At 43.2% G+C, this 16746-nt stretch overlaps 1 protein-coding gene and 1 long non-coding RNA gene across 4 annotated transcripts; one reads left to right on the forward strand and one right to left on the reverse strand.

The window, feature by feature from the left end:
• Positions 1–1446: 1446 nt before the first annotated feature.
• PDCD2 (programmed cell death 2) lies at positions 1447–10985 on the reverse strand. Of its 3 annotated transcripts, none has more exons than XM_053591077.1 (6): positions 9123–10979; positions 8011–8253; positions 7538–7624; positions 3706–3809; positions 2706–2819; positions 1447–1717 (listed from the first exon to the last, which is right to left on the reverse strand). In XM_053591077.1, exons 1-6 carry the CDS (start codon positions 9523–9525, stop codon positions 1559–1561), a joined length of 1110 nt encoding a protein of 369 aa, XP_053447052.1. In that variant the 5' UTR covers positions 9526–10979; the 3' UTR covers positions 1447–1558. The 3 variants fall into 3 exon arrangements, with proteins under 3 accessions (XP_053447052.1, XP_053447050.1, XP_053447053.1); XM_053591075.1 differs by having other exon boundaries at positions 7538–7669; positions 9123–10977; XM_053591078.1 differs by lacking the exon at positions 1447–1717 and adding an exon at positions 2943–3009 and having other exon boundaries at positions 7538–7669; positions 9123–10985.
• A 2380-nt stretch (positions 10986–13365) lies between these two features.
• Positions 13366–15768, forward strand: LOC128585783 (uncharacterized). The gene is made up of 3 exons (XR_008380107.1): positions 13366–13517; positions 15164–15265; positions 15513–15768. It is a non-coding gene; the product is annotated as an uncharacterized LOC128585783 (long non-coding RNA).
• The last annotated feature ends 978 nt before the right edge of the window (positions 15769–16746 follow it).

The raw sequence follows: 16746 nt of genomic DNA on the forward strand, positions 1-16746 counted from the left end.
CAGTTTGAGGACCCCTGGGACGAACCGCTATGTCACACACACACCTCAGGTACATGATACGGACTAATGTACCTCACACAAAGCACGTGATAAGGTCTAGTGCACATCACACACAGTTAAGCCTGTACGGAATATGGACTAATATACATTATATGCACATAGCCTCACCGGGCTGCTTCCGGGGCCAGACCTTTCCTCTGGTTTACATCCCAACACCCATGTCAAGGTGAGAGGGAAAGGGAAGACTGCCCTCTGCCAGTCACTCTCATCTGTAAGCAGGACCACTGGCTGGCCAAGGTCACTTGGGATATACAGCCTCTTTAAATTCAGGTTTTATAACCACAAATACACCCTTTCCCCCAACACTGTCAACTTCAGAATTCCTGGGAATCTTGTCACACCCACAAGCTACAGAAGTGCGGTGTTTTTCTTACGTTCTTGGCTTCCAGTGAGTTCCAGAGCCTTCCACCGTCAGCAGATGACCATACAGCAGTTTGTTGACATTTTACCTATTTTTCTTTTTAACTTTGCACATTTAGAGGGTGCTGTGTTCTAAGAATGGTACTTATCTTGGCATGTACCCATTTTTATTATCGAAAGAAATGCACACATAAATAAAAAGATCTCATCATTCACAGATAACCAGTTAACTTGGTATGTATCTTTCCAGATTTATTACTGTGTACATAATGTATGTATAAATAGCTTTACAGAAATATGGTCATACCATGAACATCACCTATTAATAGTATCTAGTGCCTTTTTTTTTTTTTTTTGAGGTAGAGTCTCACTCTTGCCCTGGGCCAGACCCTCATGATAATCAGCCCAGCTCACAGCAACCTCAAATTCCTGGGCTCAAGCAATCCTCTTGCCTCAGCCTCCCGACCTGTCACAACACCCAGATAATTTTTCTATTTTTTTTTTTTGTAGAGACAGAGTCTCACCTTATCGCCCTCGGTAGAGTGCCGTGGCATCACACAGCTCACAGCAACCTCCAAATCCTTGGGCTTACGTGATTCTCTTGCCTCAGCCTCCCGAGCAGCTGGGACTACAGGCGCCCGCCACAACGCCCTGCTATTTTTTTTTTTTTTTTTTTTTTGTTGCAGTTTGGCCGGGGCTGGGTTTGAACCCACCACCCTCAGCATATGGGGCCGGCGCCCTACCCGCTGAGCCACAGGCGCCGCCCAGATAATTTTTCTATTTTTAGTACAGATGAGGTCTCACTCTTGCTTAGGCTTGTCTTGAACTCCTAAGCTCCAGCAATCCACCCATCTTGGCCTCCCAGAACACTCCCTCTAGTATCAATTTAGATCTGTATCTTATTTGGTATCTACATGGGTAACGTATTATTGAGACTGCATAGCCTTCCCCTGCAGATACACCAAAATTAATTTTGGACATTTTTGTTTTATTAGTATTTAGGCACTGTAAACCATGCCTCAAGCAACATCTCTGTACCTCTATTTCTGGTACAGTTAATTTACTTAGGATAAAGTCCTAGAAGTGGAATTGTAAGGTATAAGAGATCATTAACATTTTTTAAAGCTTTAAGATGCCTTTAAGGTGTGTCTGTTACATCTTGCTTCCAAACAAATTCCTCTGTATAGCCAGTACCCAAGCTACAGCTCTCAGCACAGGTGAAGACAGCCAGAACACCCCAGTCCACACTTGTGCCCAGCCTATCCACCTTCAAGTAGTTCAGCAGCTGAGGCATGACCTGAGGAGAGGGTGACACAGTTAGATGCTAATTTAAGCCAGGGAGCACCATGTACTCTCAATGGACTTGTTTGACCAGGGTCATTACTAGGATCCCCATCTTTCAGTTTCCACACAACAGGATTACGATGACATACAGTTCCCATACTTAATAATCTAAATATATTCTACAACTTCAAAGCTCCTCTTTACTTCATCTGGCCTTCTGTTTGGTGTCTCTTTTGCATTTCAGAAAGATATTCCCAAGTGGCTATTATTGAACTTTTTATTATTAATATCTATTACTGATAATGCTACAAAATTGTCCTGACTCAAGAAACCCTAACCCTAACTTCCAGTAATGGATACAGAAAGGACATCTGTTGATATATTTGTATAGAAAAGGGTCTCTGAAGTCACACAGTCATGAAGAGGCAGAATTGCCAGCATCATGTGAAACTGCTTCACACAAATCTTGTCATCTCATCCTGGGCATCAAGAACTTTGGTACTAAGTAAACAGTTTTGACCATGGTCCTCATGATTCCTTTTTTTTAAACCAAAGAAATATCATCCACAGCTTTGTAAGGTTAGTGAAGCCACAGCTCAAGAACATTTCCACCTTCCCCAAATAGACTAATGTTAACAATTCCTTTGTAAGAAACACCTTAATACTTATATCCATTTGTTCTAATAAGAGCATAAGCCACGATTGTACAGTAATGGCTGTAAAATATGCCTCTCACAATGTATGGTGGCCACATAGGAGTCAGTCAGTCTAGGCAAGTAACAAATGTCAGAAAAAGGAGACAGATAACTACCAGAAAAAGCAGTGAAAGGTAATTCCCTCCAGGGAACAATCCCCAAGGTTGGGGAAAAAACTGATTTTCATTCATTACAGGGCACTTCCATGCTGCCATATTGACCCATGTGCATAAGTTACTGTGATAAATTTAAAAACATAAATCATGGTGGCTATACACTAAAACAGTCTTTTTTAGAAAGTCGTACCTGGAATTCAAATATTCTCTTGGCACCACAGGGGCAATATGGAATATCCTTTTCTTCAGGGATGTTTTCACCAGAAATCCAGATGGGGGCAAGACCTCTGCCATATCTGAGAATCTAAAACCAACGAGGATGGTGTCAAGATTGTGATCACCTTCCCTAAGTGTGTACAGGTAACATGCTATCTGGTGATCATGTGGAGAAACCCCACATATGTCCCACACTTGACATAGCACTGACCTGAAAGGCATTTCTGTCCCCATCAGATCCTGCTGTCAGTGAGCACCACTGGCACCTTCTCAGTTTCCTGCAGTGGTTCAGCTTATGTGACCCAAAGAGTATCAAATTCTATTTCTTAGATGATGCTGCTTTTACTACCTTAGAAACTTAATCCTATGAATGTACGGTAAAAGGACTAAGAATAAACCCACAGTTCCCCATTATCAGGTCCTGCACTCAAAATGCTGCCCAGGCTCTTTGCTCACCTTCATTCATCAAAAGGGACCTTAGTTAAAAATAAAAAGAGACGAACGCCAAGTGAAACATGGTGTTTCAAACTACAAACATGGGGCAAAGTTTACTTTAAAAAGCTTCCTATAATGACTGAATGGTTTTCCTGCATTTTGTTAAAAAGGATACTTAAAAACTACCTTCTTAGTGTTTAGGACCTAGATCTATTCTTCCTATAAGCCCCTGGATATTTATTTAATCCCAGTGACTGGTTTATGGGAATTCAGCTGAGTTTTCTTTAGTGATTTACATTTATGGTATGGGAAGTTAATGAGAATAATGTTCTGTTAGCATGTCATGTTGGTTTTACTAGCCAGAAGGACCTATTGGAAAATGGGCAAAAGGACTTTTTTTGTTTTTGGGTAATGGTACCAAAGCTCCATGTATCTTAGGCAACATCTCATTTACCTCCTACCTGAATTACTTCTAAGGGATAAACTCATAAAACACAGCCTGAAAAGAACACAATGAGGAAGGATCAGTTCTAGCTTACCTGTTCTGGATCAAGGGCTGTATGAGTTTTAAACTTCTGGAAAATTTTATCTTCCCTGGATTCATGTTTCGCCATGGAATCTAGTTCTTCCTCAAGTGTTTCGCCTGAAAAATCAACATTAACTTTCAAGAAACACAGGAATAATCCCTACAACTTGACAATTCACACATGCTGAGTGAACCCACTTTTAATCAAATACCTAAAGTTGGACCATCTGAGTTTCTAGGCCCTCCATGCAGCAGCATTTACTATGCAGGCTCCCACTTAGCACTTTGCCTTCAAGGTTCAAAACAGAACTGCCAAGTCAAGGGCCTAGGATTGTACAGAGCACATCACAGGACACCCAACAGAATGTGAACACTTCTTATCAACACTATCCTGAAGCTGTTGGACTCTTACTTCGTGTCTCCAAATGCAGCTCCCTCAGCCCCTATTCCTCCTGCTGGCCTCTTTCTCTTGGGATCTCACACTCAAGTCTCAGCAAAGACACAGCTACCTGCACGAAGCATTTCTCCTTTTATTTTGGAAAATTATGATTATATATATGAAAATACAGATTCTATAATGAACATTCATGTACCAATTAGCTTCATTACTATCATTTCAAGTCCAGTGTTTTCAACCACTTCCCCCAACTCAATTATTCCAAATAAATCCCAGACATAGCACTTCATCTTTGAATAATTCAAGTATGTCTCCCTAAAGACAAATTCTTCCCCTTTATTTACCAATTTTTGAAACGAGTTTGTTGCCCAGTAGCCCACAAAGATGACCACTGAAATTATCTTTTAACTATTTTAAGCCCATTAAATATATTTGATATGTTTTAATCCGCTGCAGTTAGTATCTTTGTGAAGTCCTCCTGACATGACCCTAGGAACCTTTGATAGCTTTCTGGATCTCTGGTATGACCACATTTCAACATTATCGGAACATTTCCTGACACAGTTCTAGAATCAACTACTTCCCAACAAGGCCTGGAGTTCCATGTAGAGTAATGGCATTCATACACTACCATCAAGGCACAGAGATACCTGCTGCTACTGAGCTGGCCATTATTACTATGCCTTTACAGTGGATTAATTTCCTAACTGATACTTCCAATATGAATTCAGACTTAGGTTTGTATTAAATTTTAACTACCTACATCATTTTTCTCTCATGCTAATACCTCACTTTTCAGTAATTCCAACATAATTACTTCGCTGCGTAGCACTCAACACACACAACCAATACCTCAAAAGAACAGCAACATTCTAGCAATAACAAGTTTATTGAAAACACTAACATTTTCTTTCAGTTCTTTTCATTCTGGGGTTATATTACCCTGGAGATGTTCTGTCCTATGTCTTGAAGTCGTTTAGAAGAGTTCTTTGGCTCTTCTAAATGTCCAACTCAATACAACTTCACTTTCTTTCTTCTTTTTTTTTTTTTTTTTTGAGACAGTGTCTCAAGCTGTCGCCCTGGGTAGAGTGCTGTGACGTCATAGCTCAAAGCAACCTCCAAATTTTGGGTTCAAGTGAGCCCCGCCTCAGTTTTTCTATTTTCAGTAGAGATGGGGTCTCACTTTTGCTCACAGTGGTCTTGAACTTGTGAGCTCAAGTAATCCACCTACCTCAGCCTCCCAGGATTACAGGTGTGAGCCACCAAGCCTGGCCAATTTCACTTACTTTTGATGATCCAGGAGCGATTTTTAAAATTTAATTTTACTTTGTAATCATACAAAACAAAGTCACATCCATATAAACAAGGCACGTTCCAAACCCAGCTTTATCCTCAACCCTCCTACTCCATGCTCTCCCTTTGTGACCAGTTTCATAACAAAATTTTACAATTCTCTAGTGTCTTAGCTCCCTCATATTCAAAAGGAATTTCTTCTTCTTCTTTTTTTTTTTTGTAGAGACAGAGTCTCACTTTATTGCCCTTAGTAGAGTGCGGTGGCATCACACAGCTCACAGAAACCTCCAACTCCTGGGCTTAGGCGATTCTCTTGCCTCAGCCTCCCCCGCCACAATGCCCGGCTAGTTTTTGTTGCAGTTTGGCCAGGGCAGGTTTGAACCCACCACTCTGGGTATATGGGGCCAGCACCCTACCCACTGAGCCACAGGCGCCCACTCTCAAAAGGAATTTCTAATGTTCACATTAGAACTGAAGCAGCTAGCTAGGTGGCCTTGACAGGAATGGAACAGTAAGAGTTATCTCAGCTCCCAGTGGCTTAGCAACAGCCGTCTTAGAAAAGAGAGAGGTCTCAGAACAAACTGCTGAACAGAACTTTGTAATTTTCTGTACACTGACAGTTTCTTTTCAGTTTTTCCCAGGAAAACAGAAGAACCTCCTTGCAGCCCTGAGGTAACTACAGTGCCTTACTCTACCAGAATATCCAGAGAAAGTCAAGGTAAGTGATACACCACCATAGACTGTGACCAAGAGCCACTGAGTCTGTGCACAAAGCTGAAAGAATGAACAGTATTAACCCCTAGCACAATACTAAAATTCCCACCCCGAGGAGGGATTTGCCCACCATTTTTTGTTCGTGGGATGTATGAACTAGCATGACTCCCCACTGTGCTTGTGTGCTCTGCACTCCACCCCAACATACAAGGAGTACACTCCCTCTACGCATTATTTATTTTACCGCCATAAAAATCCCTTAACCCTGATAATCTGAGAAGTGGATTTGAGGTGGCCTGTGCCCCCCCACCCCCAGTTGACACATTCTCTGAAATAAATCCTTTCTTCTTTAACAATCATCGTCTCAGAATTGGTTTTCTGTGCAGCAAGCAACAGTGAAACTCCCTTGTGCGTTCATTAACACCTTCTCATAAAGGTGAGCATTTTCATTATTTAACCGTTTAAAAACAACAACATATACACATGAAGATGTATGCATGGTCCCAGCCAGGCAAACTTGTGATGTCACACATCTTCCCATGGCACCTGAGCTATTATTGGCCATCACATGATTTTTAACTTTCCTAAGTACAATCTGGGCTCCTCTAAGAAACCATGAGCACCTGACCACCGGAGTAATGTTATTTCTGGTTGTGCCCCAGGAACAAGCACATGGTCAGGCACATGGCACAACTCAAACACATGTTTTGGAATGTGTGACTGTTATGAACTATAAACTAGTAAGTTTATGTTCTCATTTAGATTCTATAACTCTAGTTTTGTGGTAGTGGTGTGTGTAGCTCAGCAAGATCTAGGCTGAAACCTGAATTGTAAAACTTAAACAGTTCCACGTCAAAACCAAGTGATACCCATAACTCCAATCTCCAAACCTGCATTATGGGGCAGAGTTTATGACTTACAGGGCAATGGTCAGGATTTTAATGAACTAATGCACAAACAGCATGAAGGAAGTGCTAGATAAATGTTGGCTACTATTGTAAGTCTTCTAAGTATGTGGTCAGCATAGACACCACTCTAGAGTATAAACTCTAGGTAAACCAACATCACGTATCTCAAACTGGCAAGTTAAAAGAGAAACTAACTGTTAAAGGGCCCTTGCTGCAGGCCAAATACATTAGGCATGCTCATTCCCGATCTGAGAAACAGACCTGAGACTCAGAGGCACTTGCTAAGTATCCAGCATCTTGTGCCCCCTCCCCGCCAATTTGTGTACCTCCGCTGTCTCTGCAGGCAGCAAATGGTTCCTGATATAACTCAGGAGGCTTGGTACAAGAAGTACCTTTTCACCTGAGGCAGTATCTGAAACTATAGGTTGCAGCCTCCAAAGTGAGAGCCTTTCCTTCTCAGTTCCTTTCTTTCCAACATATTCAGTCCTTTCTCCCAAGCATTATGTTTAACCTGAAGTCCTGAGACTGCTTACCCATGCTCCCCACAATCTCTGTAGCATCTTCCTCTCCCATAACTTCAGGCGTAATGTCATCTTCTGTTTCTATTATAATTTCAAATTCTGGAAAAAGAAAATTGTGGTCTGGAATTCCATGATTCAAAAAATCTAAAACAAACAAAAAAAGTAGCATCATTAGTAATCATTTAGTTGTGAAGATGGGCTGATAATTTTCTATTTCTAAACTACTGCATTCCATACAGCAACAGTATTCCCTACTATTACATGTAGTTGTAGAATTTTAGAATAGCATCAAGTTAAATATCTATATCAAGGTAAGGCCAGTAGCATAACTGAGTGATTAAGAGCTCGCAGGCTTTCTTTTATAAAGATGTTCATGTTGCCATCTTTTATACAGATTTCAATAAGTAGTATATCTTTTCTAATTTTAATTTATCCTGGGCATATGTTTGTGTAGACAGAAGCTATGAAACTGAACTGCATCATACCTGGCTGTGAACATGCCTGCTTATGTCCTGACCTCCAGTCCAGAGCTTGATGCACCTTACCACAGTAATGCACCTTATGGCATCGGGAGCAAGTTTTGGGGCCTAAACAGCCACAAACCCTGCAGAGATGAGCACCAGACTTAAGCTGGAGACACAAAGATGTTCCTGTTTCTGGAGGAGGATTCTCAGAAGGTGGCTCATAAGAGTAAAAGTCATTTTTCCTGGGTAGCTGATTCCTAAAAACTGAGAAAAGAACAAGAAAAGTTGTATTTTCAATAAAACAAAATAGCAACTCACATATCTGAGTCTCTATTCCATATAAGATTGGAAAGACACTCAAAGAAAAAAAAGGAGAGAAATGAACTTTTTGCTTTCAGGGAGTTATTCTCTGGAAGGGGGAAAGGCTTTTAAAATCCAGAAACTAGATTTTTGTCTGGTATACACAACCAATTGGCTCCTGGACCCGGCTGCAGTTAATCGAGTAACAACACTAATCATTAAGACGGCCTGCCAAAAACATGAAAAAGCTACTGGGACCTATCTTTCTAAAAAATATTCATATTCATATTATTATTATATTTTTGCAGTTTTGGCCAGGGCCGGGTTTGAACCCAGAACCCCAGGTATATGGGGCCGGCGCCCTACTCCTTGAACCACAGGCGGTGCCCTATTTCTATTATCTTATTGCTACCCTGTTTCCCCGAAAATAAGACTGTGTCTTATTTTAAGGTGTGCTCCCAAAGATGCGCTAGGTCTTATTTTCAGGGGACGTCTTATCTTTCCTGTAAGTAGGTCTTATTTTCGGGGGATGTCTTATTTTCGAGGAAACAGGTTAACCTAGTAGCAATTGATTTATCAAAAAGCCGGAGGTTACAAATGAGCGTGGGCATAGTGAGGCGCTCACTTAGTAAAAGTGAAGCCGCCCTCAAGGACATAGGAGAAGGGGCTCCCGGGGAACCACAGGGAGGGAGCCGGGCCGGCAGCAGCTGTGCTTTCGGCCCTTCACCCTCGTCCGCGCTCAGACTTTCAAGTCTGCGCGCGCACCAGAGGCCTAAGTCAGGAAACAAGACGGGCGCGGGTACGAGCACGGCCCCAGCCCTGTAGGGGCGCACCTCGCAGGCCGGCGCAGCACGGCGGCTCGCGGCAGCAGAAGAGGAAGAGGCTGCGGTGGAAGGCATCGGTGCGACTGGGAAGCGGTGCGTACACCTGCAACAGAAAGGCGAGCGGGCGCCCGCACAGCGCGCAGGCCAGGGCCCCGGGCCCCGGCAGCCCGGCCTCGCCCAGCCACGCCGGCCGCCCGCCCACCTTGCTGGGAAACTGGTCGCTACGCAGCCGCCACGCCGGCGCTTCTTCGGCGAAGCCCAGCTCCACCAGCGAGGCCTGCGAAGCCATGCGACGTCCAGTCCTCTGGCCACCACCGGAAGTCCCCCCCACTGCCAAGCCGGAACGCGGAAGTCCACCAGACCGGAAGGCAAGAGGCGGAACCGGAAACGAATCCCAGGGGCGGGCGGGCATCGAGAGAAGCGATTGGAGGATGAGTGAGGAGGCGGGACAAAAAAAAAATCTCCCGGCGTGGGCTCGCTCCTTGCACCGCTACTTGCGAGCCGCGCTTCTACTGGCCGATCGGGTCTCGGTCCTCAGTCGGGCCACGGTTTAGTTCCCGGACTTGGGGCGCCTGGCAGGGGGTGCCGCTGGCGGAGGAGCGAGGAGTGGGAGACGCCAGGCTGCTGGGCGCCCGGGAGGGTAGACCGGGATCTGCGCACATGTCTTGCGGGGTGCGGGAGGCAGCCGCGCCTCCAGGACCGGGCGGAGCGGGCTGCATCCGGGCCTCGGCGTCTTCCGGGGTGCTGTGCCCTAGCCGCCGCAGGGACGCTGAGCCATTCGGGAGGGCGGATCCCTGACGGTCTGGTTAAGATCAGGGTCAGGCTTACGGTTAGAGGGTTAGGGCTACGTAGGGGTGGGGCGAGGACTACGGGTTAGGGTTAGAGGATGGAGGCTAGAGTTACGGTCCAAGTCAGGTGTAAGGGTTAGGGTACGGGTTAGGATTGAGATTAGATGAGTGTGAATAGGTAGGGTAGGAGCTAGGGTCTGGTTTAGGCAGGCGTCCTCAAACTGCGGCCCGCGGGCCACATGAAGCGGTGTGAATTGTATTTGTTCCCGTTTTGTTTTTTACTTCAAAATAAGATATGTGCAGTGTGCATAGGAATTTGTTCATAGTTTTTTTTAAAAAACTATAGTCCGGCCCTCCAGCGGTCTGAGGGACAGTGAATTGGCCCTCTGTTTAAAAAGTTTGATGTTTAGGGTTGGGCGAGGATGAGGCTTGGGCCAGAGTTAGGGGGTTAGGGCTGAGGTGTCAGGTTGGGGTTAGCAGGATTAGGTTAGAGTTAGAAAGATAGGGCTTTGGTTTAAGGAGTTAGAGTTAGAGGGTTAGAGTTGGATTAGGGTGGATGCCTCGATGATTTCCAAAAAATGCTTTATATTTCAGTAACAATTGCTTGCTTCAAATGTATTAGAGTCAAAGATTTACCGTAACCTTGGGAAAGCTTTGAACTATTTAGATAAAATTTTCCCTGTCATTTTCATCTGCCTTTGTAGTCTGAGTTTGAGCCAGGACCATATATAAACCATTTAAATATGAAGAGACTAAGAAAGAAAACATTGAAATGACGTGTGTTGCAACATAGATAATTACTCAGTCACAGACCCTGAGATGTAACTCAGGCCTGCTGACTTATGATGGTACTACTGTGGGTAGAGGAGGCTGAGCCCTGCCACTCCTGTGTGAGAAGCCATGCACAGCTGACCGGCAGCTTCCAGCAAAGGAGATGAATGAAAGTATCATCTTCAAAAATCTTCTAGGCTTGGAATTAATATTCCAGATACCTTCAAAGAAAATGGTAGCTTGATAATTTTCACAATATTTCTCTATATGAGAAAGAATCTAAGTCCTACACAAATATCTTGTTTTTTTTTTTTTGAGACAGAGCATCAGTATGTTGCCCTTGGTAGAGTGCTGTGGCATCACAGCTCATAGCAACCTCCAACTCTTGGGCTTACGTGATTCTCTTGCCTCAGCCTCCCAAGTAGCAGTAGCTGGGACTACAGGCAACTGCCACAACTGGCTATTTTTTTGTTAAAGTTGTCATTGTTGATTTTAGCTGGCCCAGGCTGAGTTTGAACCCCCCAGCTTCAGTGTATGTGGCTGGTGCCCTATCCACTGAGCTATGGGCACCGCCCAAAAGTCATACACAAGTATCTTCCCCCCCTCTTTTTTTTTTTTGCAGGAAATTAACCGTTGATCAATATAAACCAAAAAATAATTTAAGGGCAGGGAACAGATACTCTCCATTACATACCTACAAATAAATTAAAGCATTCCCAACTTATGAACAGTGGTCCAAATATACCTTTATATAAGATTATATTTCAAGGGTAGGCGCCTGTGGCTCAGTGAGTTAGGGCACTGGCCCCATATACCGAGGGTGGCAGGTTCAGACCTGGCCCCGGCCAAACTGCAACACAAAAATAGCCAGGGGTTGTGGCTGGCACCTGTAGTCCCAGCTACTCGGGAGGCTGAGGCCAGAGAATCACCTGGGCCCAGGAGCTGGAGGTTGATGTAAGCTGTGAAGGCACAGCACTCTACTGAGGGCAACGAAGTAAGACTCTGTCTCAAAAAAAAGTCTAGATTATATTTCAAGGTAAAAGTGTGCATGTGCAGAAGGAAAAAAAACACTTTTCAACACCCACTTATTGCAGTTAAAAGTGGAATTCAGCAATAGTCCGAGCATGTTCCTTAATATTCTAAAATGATTACTGCTATCTAATTTTAAGATACCTACTATTCATTATGAGCTTCATAAAATTATATTTAATAATTAATAAAATTCTTTTTATGACCAAAACTCAGCATTTCCAACACTTTCCATTTAGTTTACATTAACAAGAGTTTGGTGGTCATTAAAGTAAAAAAAAAAAAGGATTATGCAACTATGTAGAAATTTGCATTTCCTCAAAGACAATAGTGGCAATAAAAAGTATCAATTCGCTTTTCTTACTAAGGGCATCAGTGTGTGATATGCCCCATTTACTGACTATTTCGGTTTTGGAAATGTGGCACCAGCTCCACCGGCCAGTAGGCTGTGAACGTTTGGTGTGCATTAGTTAAGATCCAGGGAAGTATTGTTTGGTGTGCATAAGTTAGCCGGGAGTATTGTTGCTAAAGAACACAGTCAACAGTGAGATGCCACATGAGACAATCTGACAATATGTGGGTTATCACTGCAATATTAAATGTACATGGAACAATCTGGAGAATGCTTTGCAATACATAAGTTGAAGATGCACGACACAGACTCAGTGCCTGCTTGGCATCCTCACTTGGATATCCCATGGTTTTAACAAATATAGTATGTCCAAAACATAATTTCTGATTTGCTTCTTCTCCAAAAACCTCCTTTTCCCAAATTTGTGTCAACAAAAGGCAGCTGTCCTTCTAGCTGTTCAAGAAAAAACCCTCTGAGTCATTCTGACCTCTATTTTCCTCACACCCCTCATCTAATTCACCCAGCAAATCCAGCTGGCCCATTTAATATTTCCAGATCTGATCACAGCACCTCCACTAAAGAGGCTCTGCTCCAACACCAGCATCCTTCTCTGGGGTGTTTATGTTCCCTTCTTACCAGTCTCCTTCCTTCCGTTCTTGTGTGTGGGTGCATGGAGTGCAAGGTTTCTTTTGAAGTCATGCAACATTAATTCTAAGTGGATAGGGAAATGTTAAGGATGCGTTTTCTAAATTTTTTTTTTTTTTTTTTTTTTTTAAACAGAGTCGCCTGGGTAGAGTGCTGTGGCATCAGAGCTCACAGTAACCTCAGTCTCTTGGGCTTAAGTGATTCTCTTGCCTCAGCCTCCCAAGTAGCTGGGACTACAGGTGCCCACCACAATGCCTAGCTATTTTTTGGTTATAGTTGTCATTGTTGTTTGGTGGGCCCTGGGCTGGATTCGAACCCACCAGCTCTAGTGTATGTGGCTGGCACCCTAGCTGCTTGAGCTATAAGTGCTGAGCCTGTTCTTTTTAAATTTTTAATTATTAGGGGTATATATCTTTATAGGGTGTTGGGCCCTGCCATGTGCCTGAGGCCTAGTGCAACTTCCCAATCTTGACTAGAAGTAGATCCATCCAGCTACTTTCGTGTAGCAATGACTCAGCAAGGCCCGGCCTGAAACTGCCTCTACCTAGATACAGCCAACGTGGCATCATGCCATTGGTCTAACCCTGTTACCACCCATCACGCCACCTCAGTTCCTGTCTCCTTTCCCCGCCTCTTCCACACGCCCTATATAAGCGTCTGCTTGTTGCAATAAAGTTGAGTTCCTGCTTCGACAGACTCCCGGCTCCGTGTGTTCCTGTTCGGGCCATCGACACTCACCATCCTGCTCAGCCCCTGGGATGAGATCAGGCTGGCCCCGATCTTCCCTCAACTGCAGCTGCCGGAGGACCCGGCAATAGGGTACATGTGATGTTTTATACAGAAATGTATAAAATGTATAAATTAATCATCAGGGTAATTCACCTCAGGCATTTAACATTTCTTTATATTAGGAACATTTCAATGCCACTCTTTTAGTTTAGAGTATAACTTAGTATTGAGTATTGATTATAGTTGCTTTGTTGTGCTGTCAAATATTGTTAATACTACATAATTACATTTTTGCACTCATTAACCATCTTCCATTTATCCCTCACTCCTCACTACTCTTCCCAGCCTCTGGTAGCTATCATTCTATTCTCTGTCTCCATGAGATCAATTGTTTTTAATATTTAGCTCCCACATATGAGTAAGAACATGTGAGATGTATCTCTCTGTGCTTGGTTTATTTCACTTAAGATAATGTCCTCCAGTTCCATCCATATTGTTTAAATGGTAGCATTTCATTGTCTTTGTGGCTGTGTAATATCCCATTGTGTGTATGTACCACAATTCCTGTGCCCATTTGAGGCTGAGGTTTGGCATTGCTTTGGGTATGGCAGCAGCATTGCCTTGCTGAGTTGGGACGCCTCCAAAGTTTCTATTGCTCTGATCAAAATAAGATGAAGGCAGCGAGTTCCAACCAATTAGAACCCTTGCTGTGAATACTCCTCTCCTTGTTTAGCCTGTTGCTTAAATAGAAAGGCAACAGGAACCAGGGGCTGCTTCTAAAGGGAGAACTTGCCTCTGCTCTGTGAGTAGACTTCCTAACGTTTTGTGGTTTCTAAATAAATACCACTTTCACTTTATTCTGTCAGCTGTCTTTGGAATTCTTTCTTGTGTGAAGCCAAAGACCCACCCACTTGGATGTCAAGTGGCTCCTAGATTGGGAGTCACTTTCCTACATCATGTTCATCCATTGATGGACACATAGGTTGATATCAAATCTTACCACTTTTGCCCCATTATCCCCTGGTTATTTGCCATGAACCCCAACAGGTCCTCTCTGCACTCTCCTCTACCTGGTATCTTGCCCTAAGATACTGACCTGTGTGGGCTGCAACAGCCTCCCTCAGGCTTCTGCCTGGCTGAGTGCCAACAACCTGGGAAGAGCAGAGGAAAGAAGAAGCACTCAGGAATCCCAGTCTCCTATCGTCCTCTTACTCAACATGGTGCTTTCCTTCTGTGTTCAAGAAACTGCAACCAGCTTTGTCACTTTAGGGTTAAGGGCAGTAGTGACTTTGCTTTACAGCCCAGGTTTATCCATTCTGCCTCGTAATTTCCTTACACCTTGAGGCATTTCCAAATTTAGTCTTCTTATAAAGCCCTCCTTGTGCTGTCTGGGTTTTAGTGCACCTTTCCTCTCAGCCTGGGGCTGCAATGACAATCTTTCTTCTGACTGCCCATACCTGAAACAGTTCTTACAACCCAGATATGGAGGTATGATCCACTCCTGAAATGGTTACTCTGAAACTGCTGGGGTAAACTTTGGCTTATTAATGGGTAAGTTATGCCCCTTGAAAATTATTTTACCAGATCTATGCTCCCTTTGACTTCTTGCCGTTTGCTTTTAGACTTTCTAAATTCAACTACAATTCTGTAATTTGGTTAAAGAATCTCATTGATGTGGGTCAAAAAGACATTTGATGTCACCTGTGGAATTTTTCATTCTTGTGTTCTCTGTCCAGGAGAATAAGATGGCTAACCAGAAATTGAGCACTGCATAGGCCTGGCATTTCAACACAGGACTTTACACACATGTTCATCCAGTGCTCTCATGAGCTCTGCAGGTAGGCTGTGTTATCACCATATGTTTTAGATATAAGGAAACCGAGACTCAAGGAAGAAAGTAAATTACCCAAAGATATACCCCAGTAATGGTGTGTCTGGGATTACTAACACTGAAACTCGGCTATCAGGTGGAATTTATAAGCGTTCGTGGTTTATATATTTGAATTTATTTAATGTTTGGTTATCTAATGTTGCATAACAAAGCACTCTACAACTTAGTGGCTCACGATAGTTTTTTATTCTCAGGTAGGAAGAAGAGTCTGGGGTGGTAGAGAGAAGCAGGTGCCCAGAACTTGTTCAGGCTGCAATGCCCAGAGCTGCGATCTGCGCTTCAAACTGGCGCCCCTTCCAGTCACGTGACCTGCTGTGAGGCCCTGGGGTGCAGGGTGGGTGGGATGCGGGCGAGCAGCCACGCCCACACAGCCAAGACGGGTCTCCCTTTGCTGACTCTCATTGCTACATGAAAATCTCTGTGAAAAAATTAAACTGATAAATCACTATGTTCTACTTTTGTCTGATTTATTAAAATCTAAGAAAAATAATCTGCTATGAAAAATTTTTGAGACATTTCATTACAAAAGTACATAAGATACAATGTGACCACAGCTTCTCTCCTGGGACACTTGGCAGACAGTAGAAAGCAGTCGCAAAATCATACTGAGGGAGTGCAACTTAAAAATCAAATGATTAAGGACTCTATTCCCTTTACAATAGTGCCAAAGTAAATGAAATAACTGAGAGTGTATCTAACAAAGGACGTGAAAGATCTCTATAAAGAGAACTATGAAACTCTGAGAAAAGAAATAGCTGAAGATGTTAACAAATGGAAAAATATACCATGCTCATGGCTGGGAAGAATCAACATTGTTAAAATGTCTATACTTTGTCTATACTCTATACAAAGCAATCTACAGTTTTAATGCAATGACTCTGTCATACTTTAAAGATCTGGAAAAATTAGTACTTTGTTTTATATGGAAACAGAAAAAAACCTCAAATAGCCAAGACATTACTCAGAAATAAAAACAAATCAGGAGGTATCACACTTCCAGACCTCAGACTATACTATAAATCGATAGTGATCAAAACAGCATGGTACTGGCACAAAAACAGAGAGGTAGATGTATAAAACAGAATAGAGAACCAAGGGATGAACCCAGCTACTTACCGTTATTTGATCTTTGACAAGCCTATCAAAAATATAAATTGGGGGAAAGATTTCCTGTTTAACAAATGGTGCTGGATGAATTGGCTGGCAACCTGTAGAAGACTGAAACCGGACCCACACCTTTCTCCTCTAACAAAAATTGACTCTCACTGGTTAAAGGACTTAAGTATGAAACTATAAAAGTTCTTAGAGAGAGTGCAGGGGAAACAGTTGAAAAAATTGGTCTGGGAGAATACTTTATGAGGAGGACCCACCTATTGAAGTAACATCAAAAATATATTACTGGGATCTGATCAAACTAAAAAGCTTCTG

Source organism: Nycticebus coucang, chromosome 5, assembly GCF_027406575.1.
Source record: "Nycticebus coucang isolate mNycCou1 chromosome 5, mNycCou1.pri, whole genome shotgun sequence".
Lineage (NCBI taxonomy): Eukaryota > Metazoa > Chordata > Mammalia > Primates > Lorisidae > Nycticebus > Nycticebus coucang.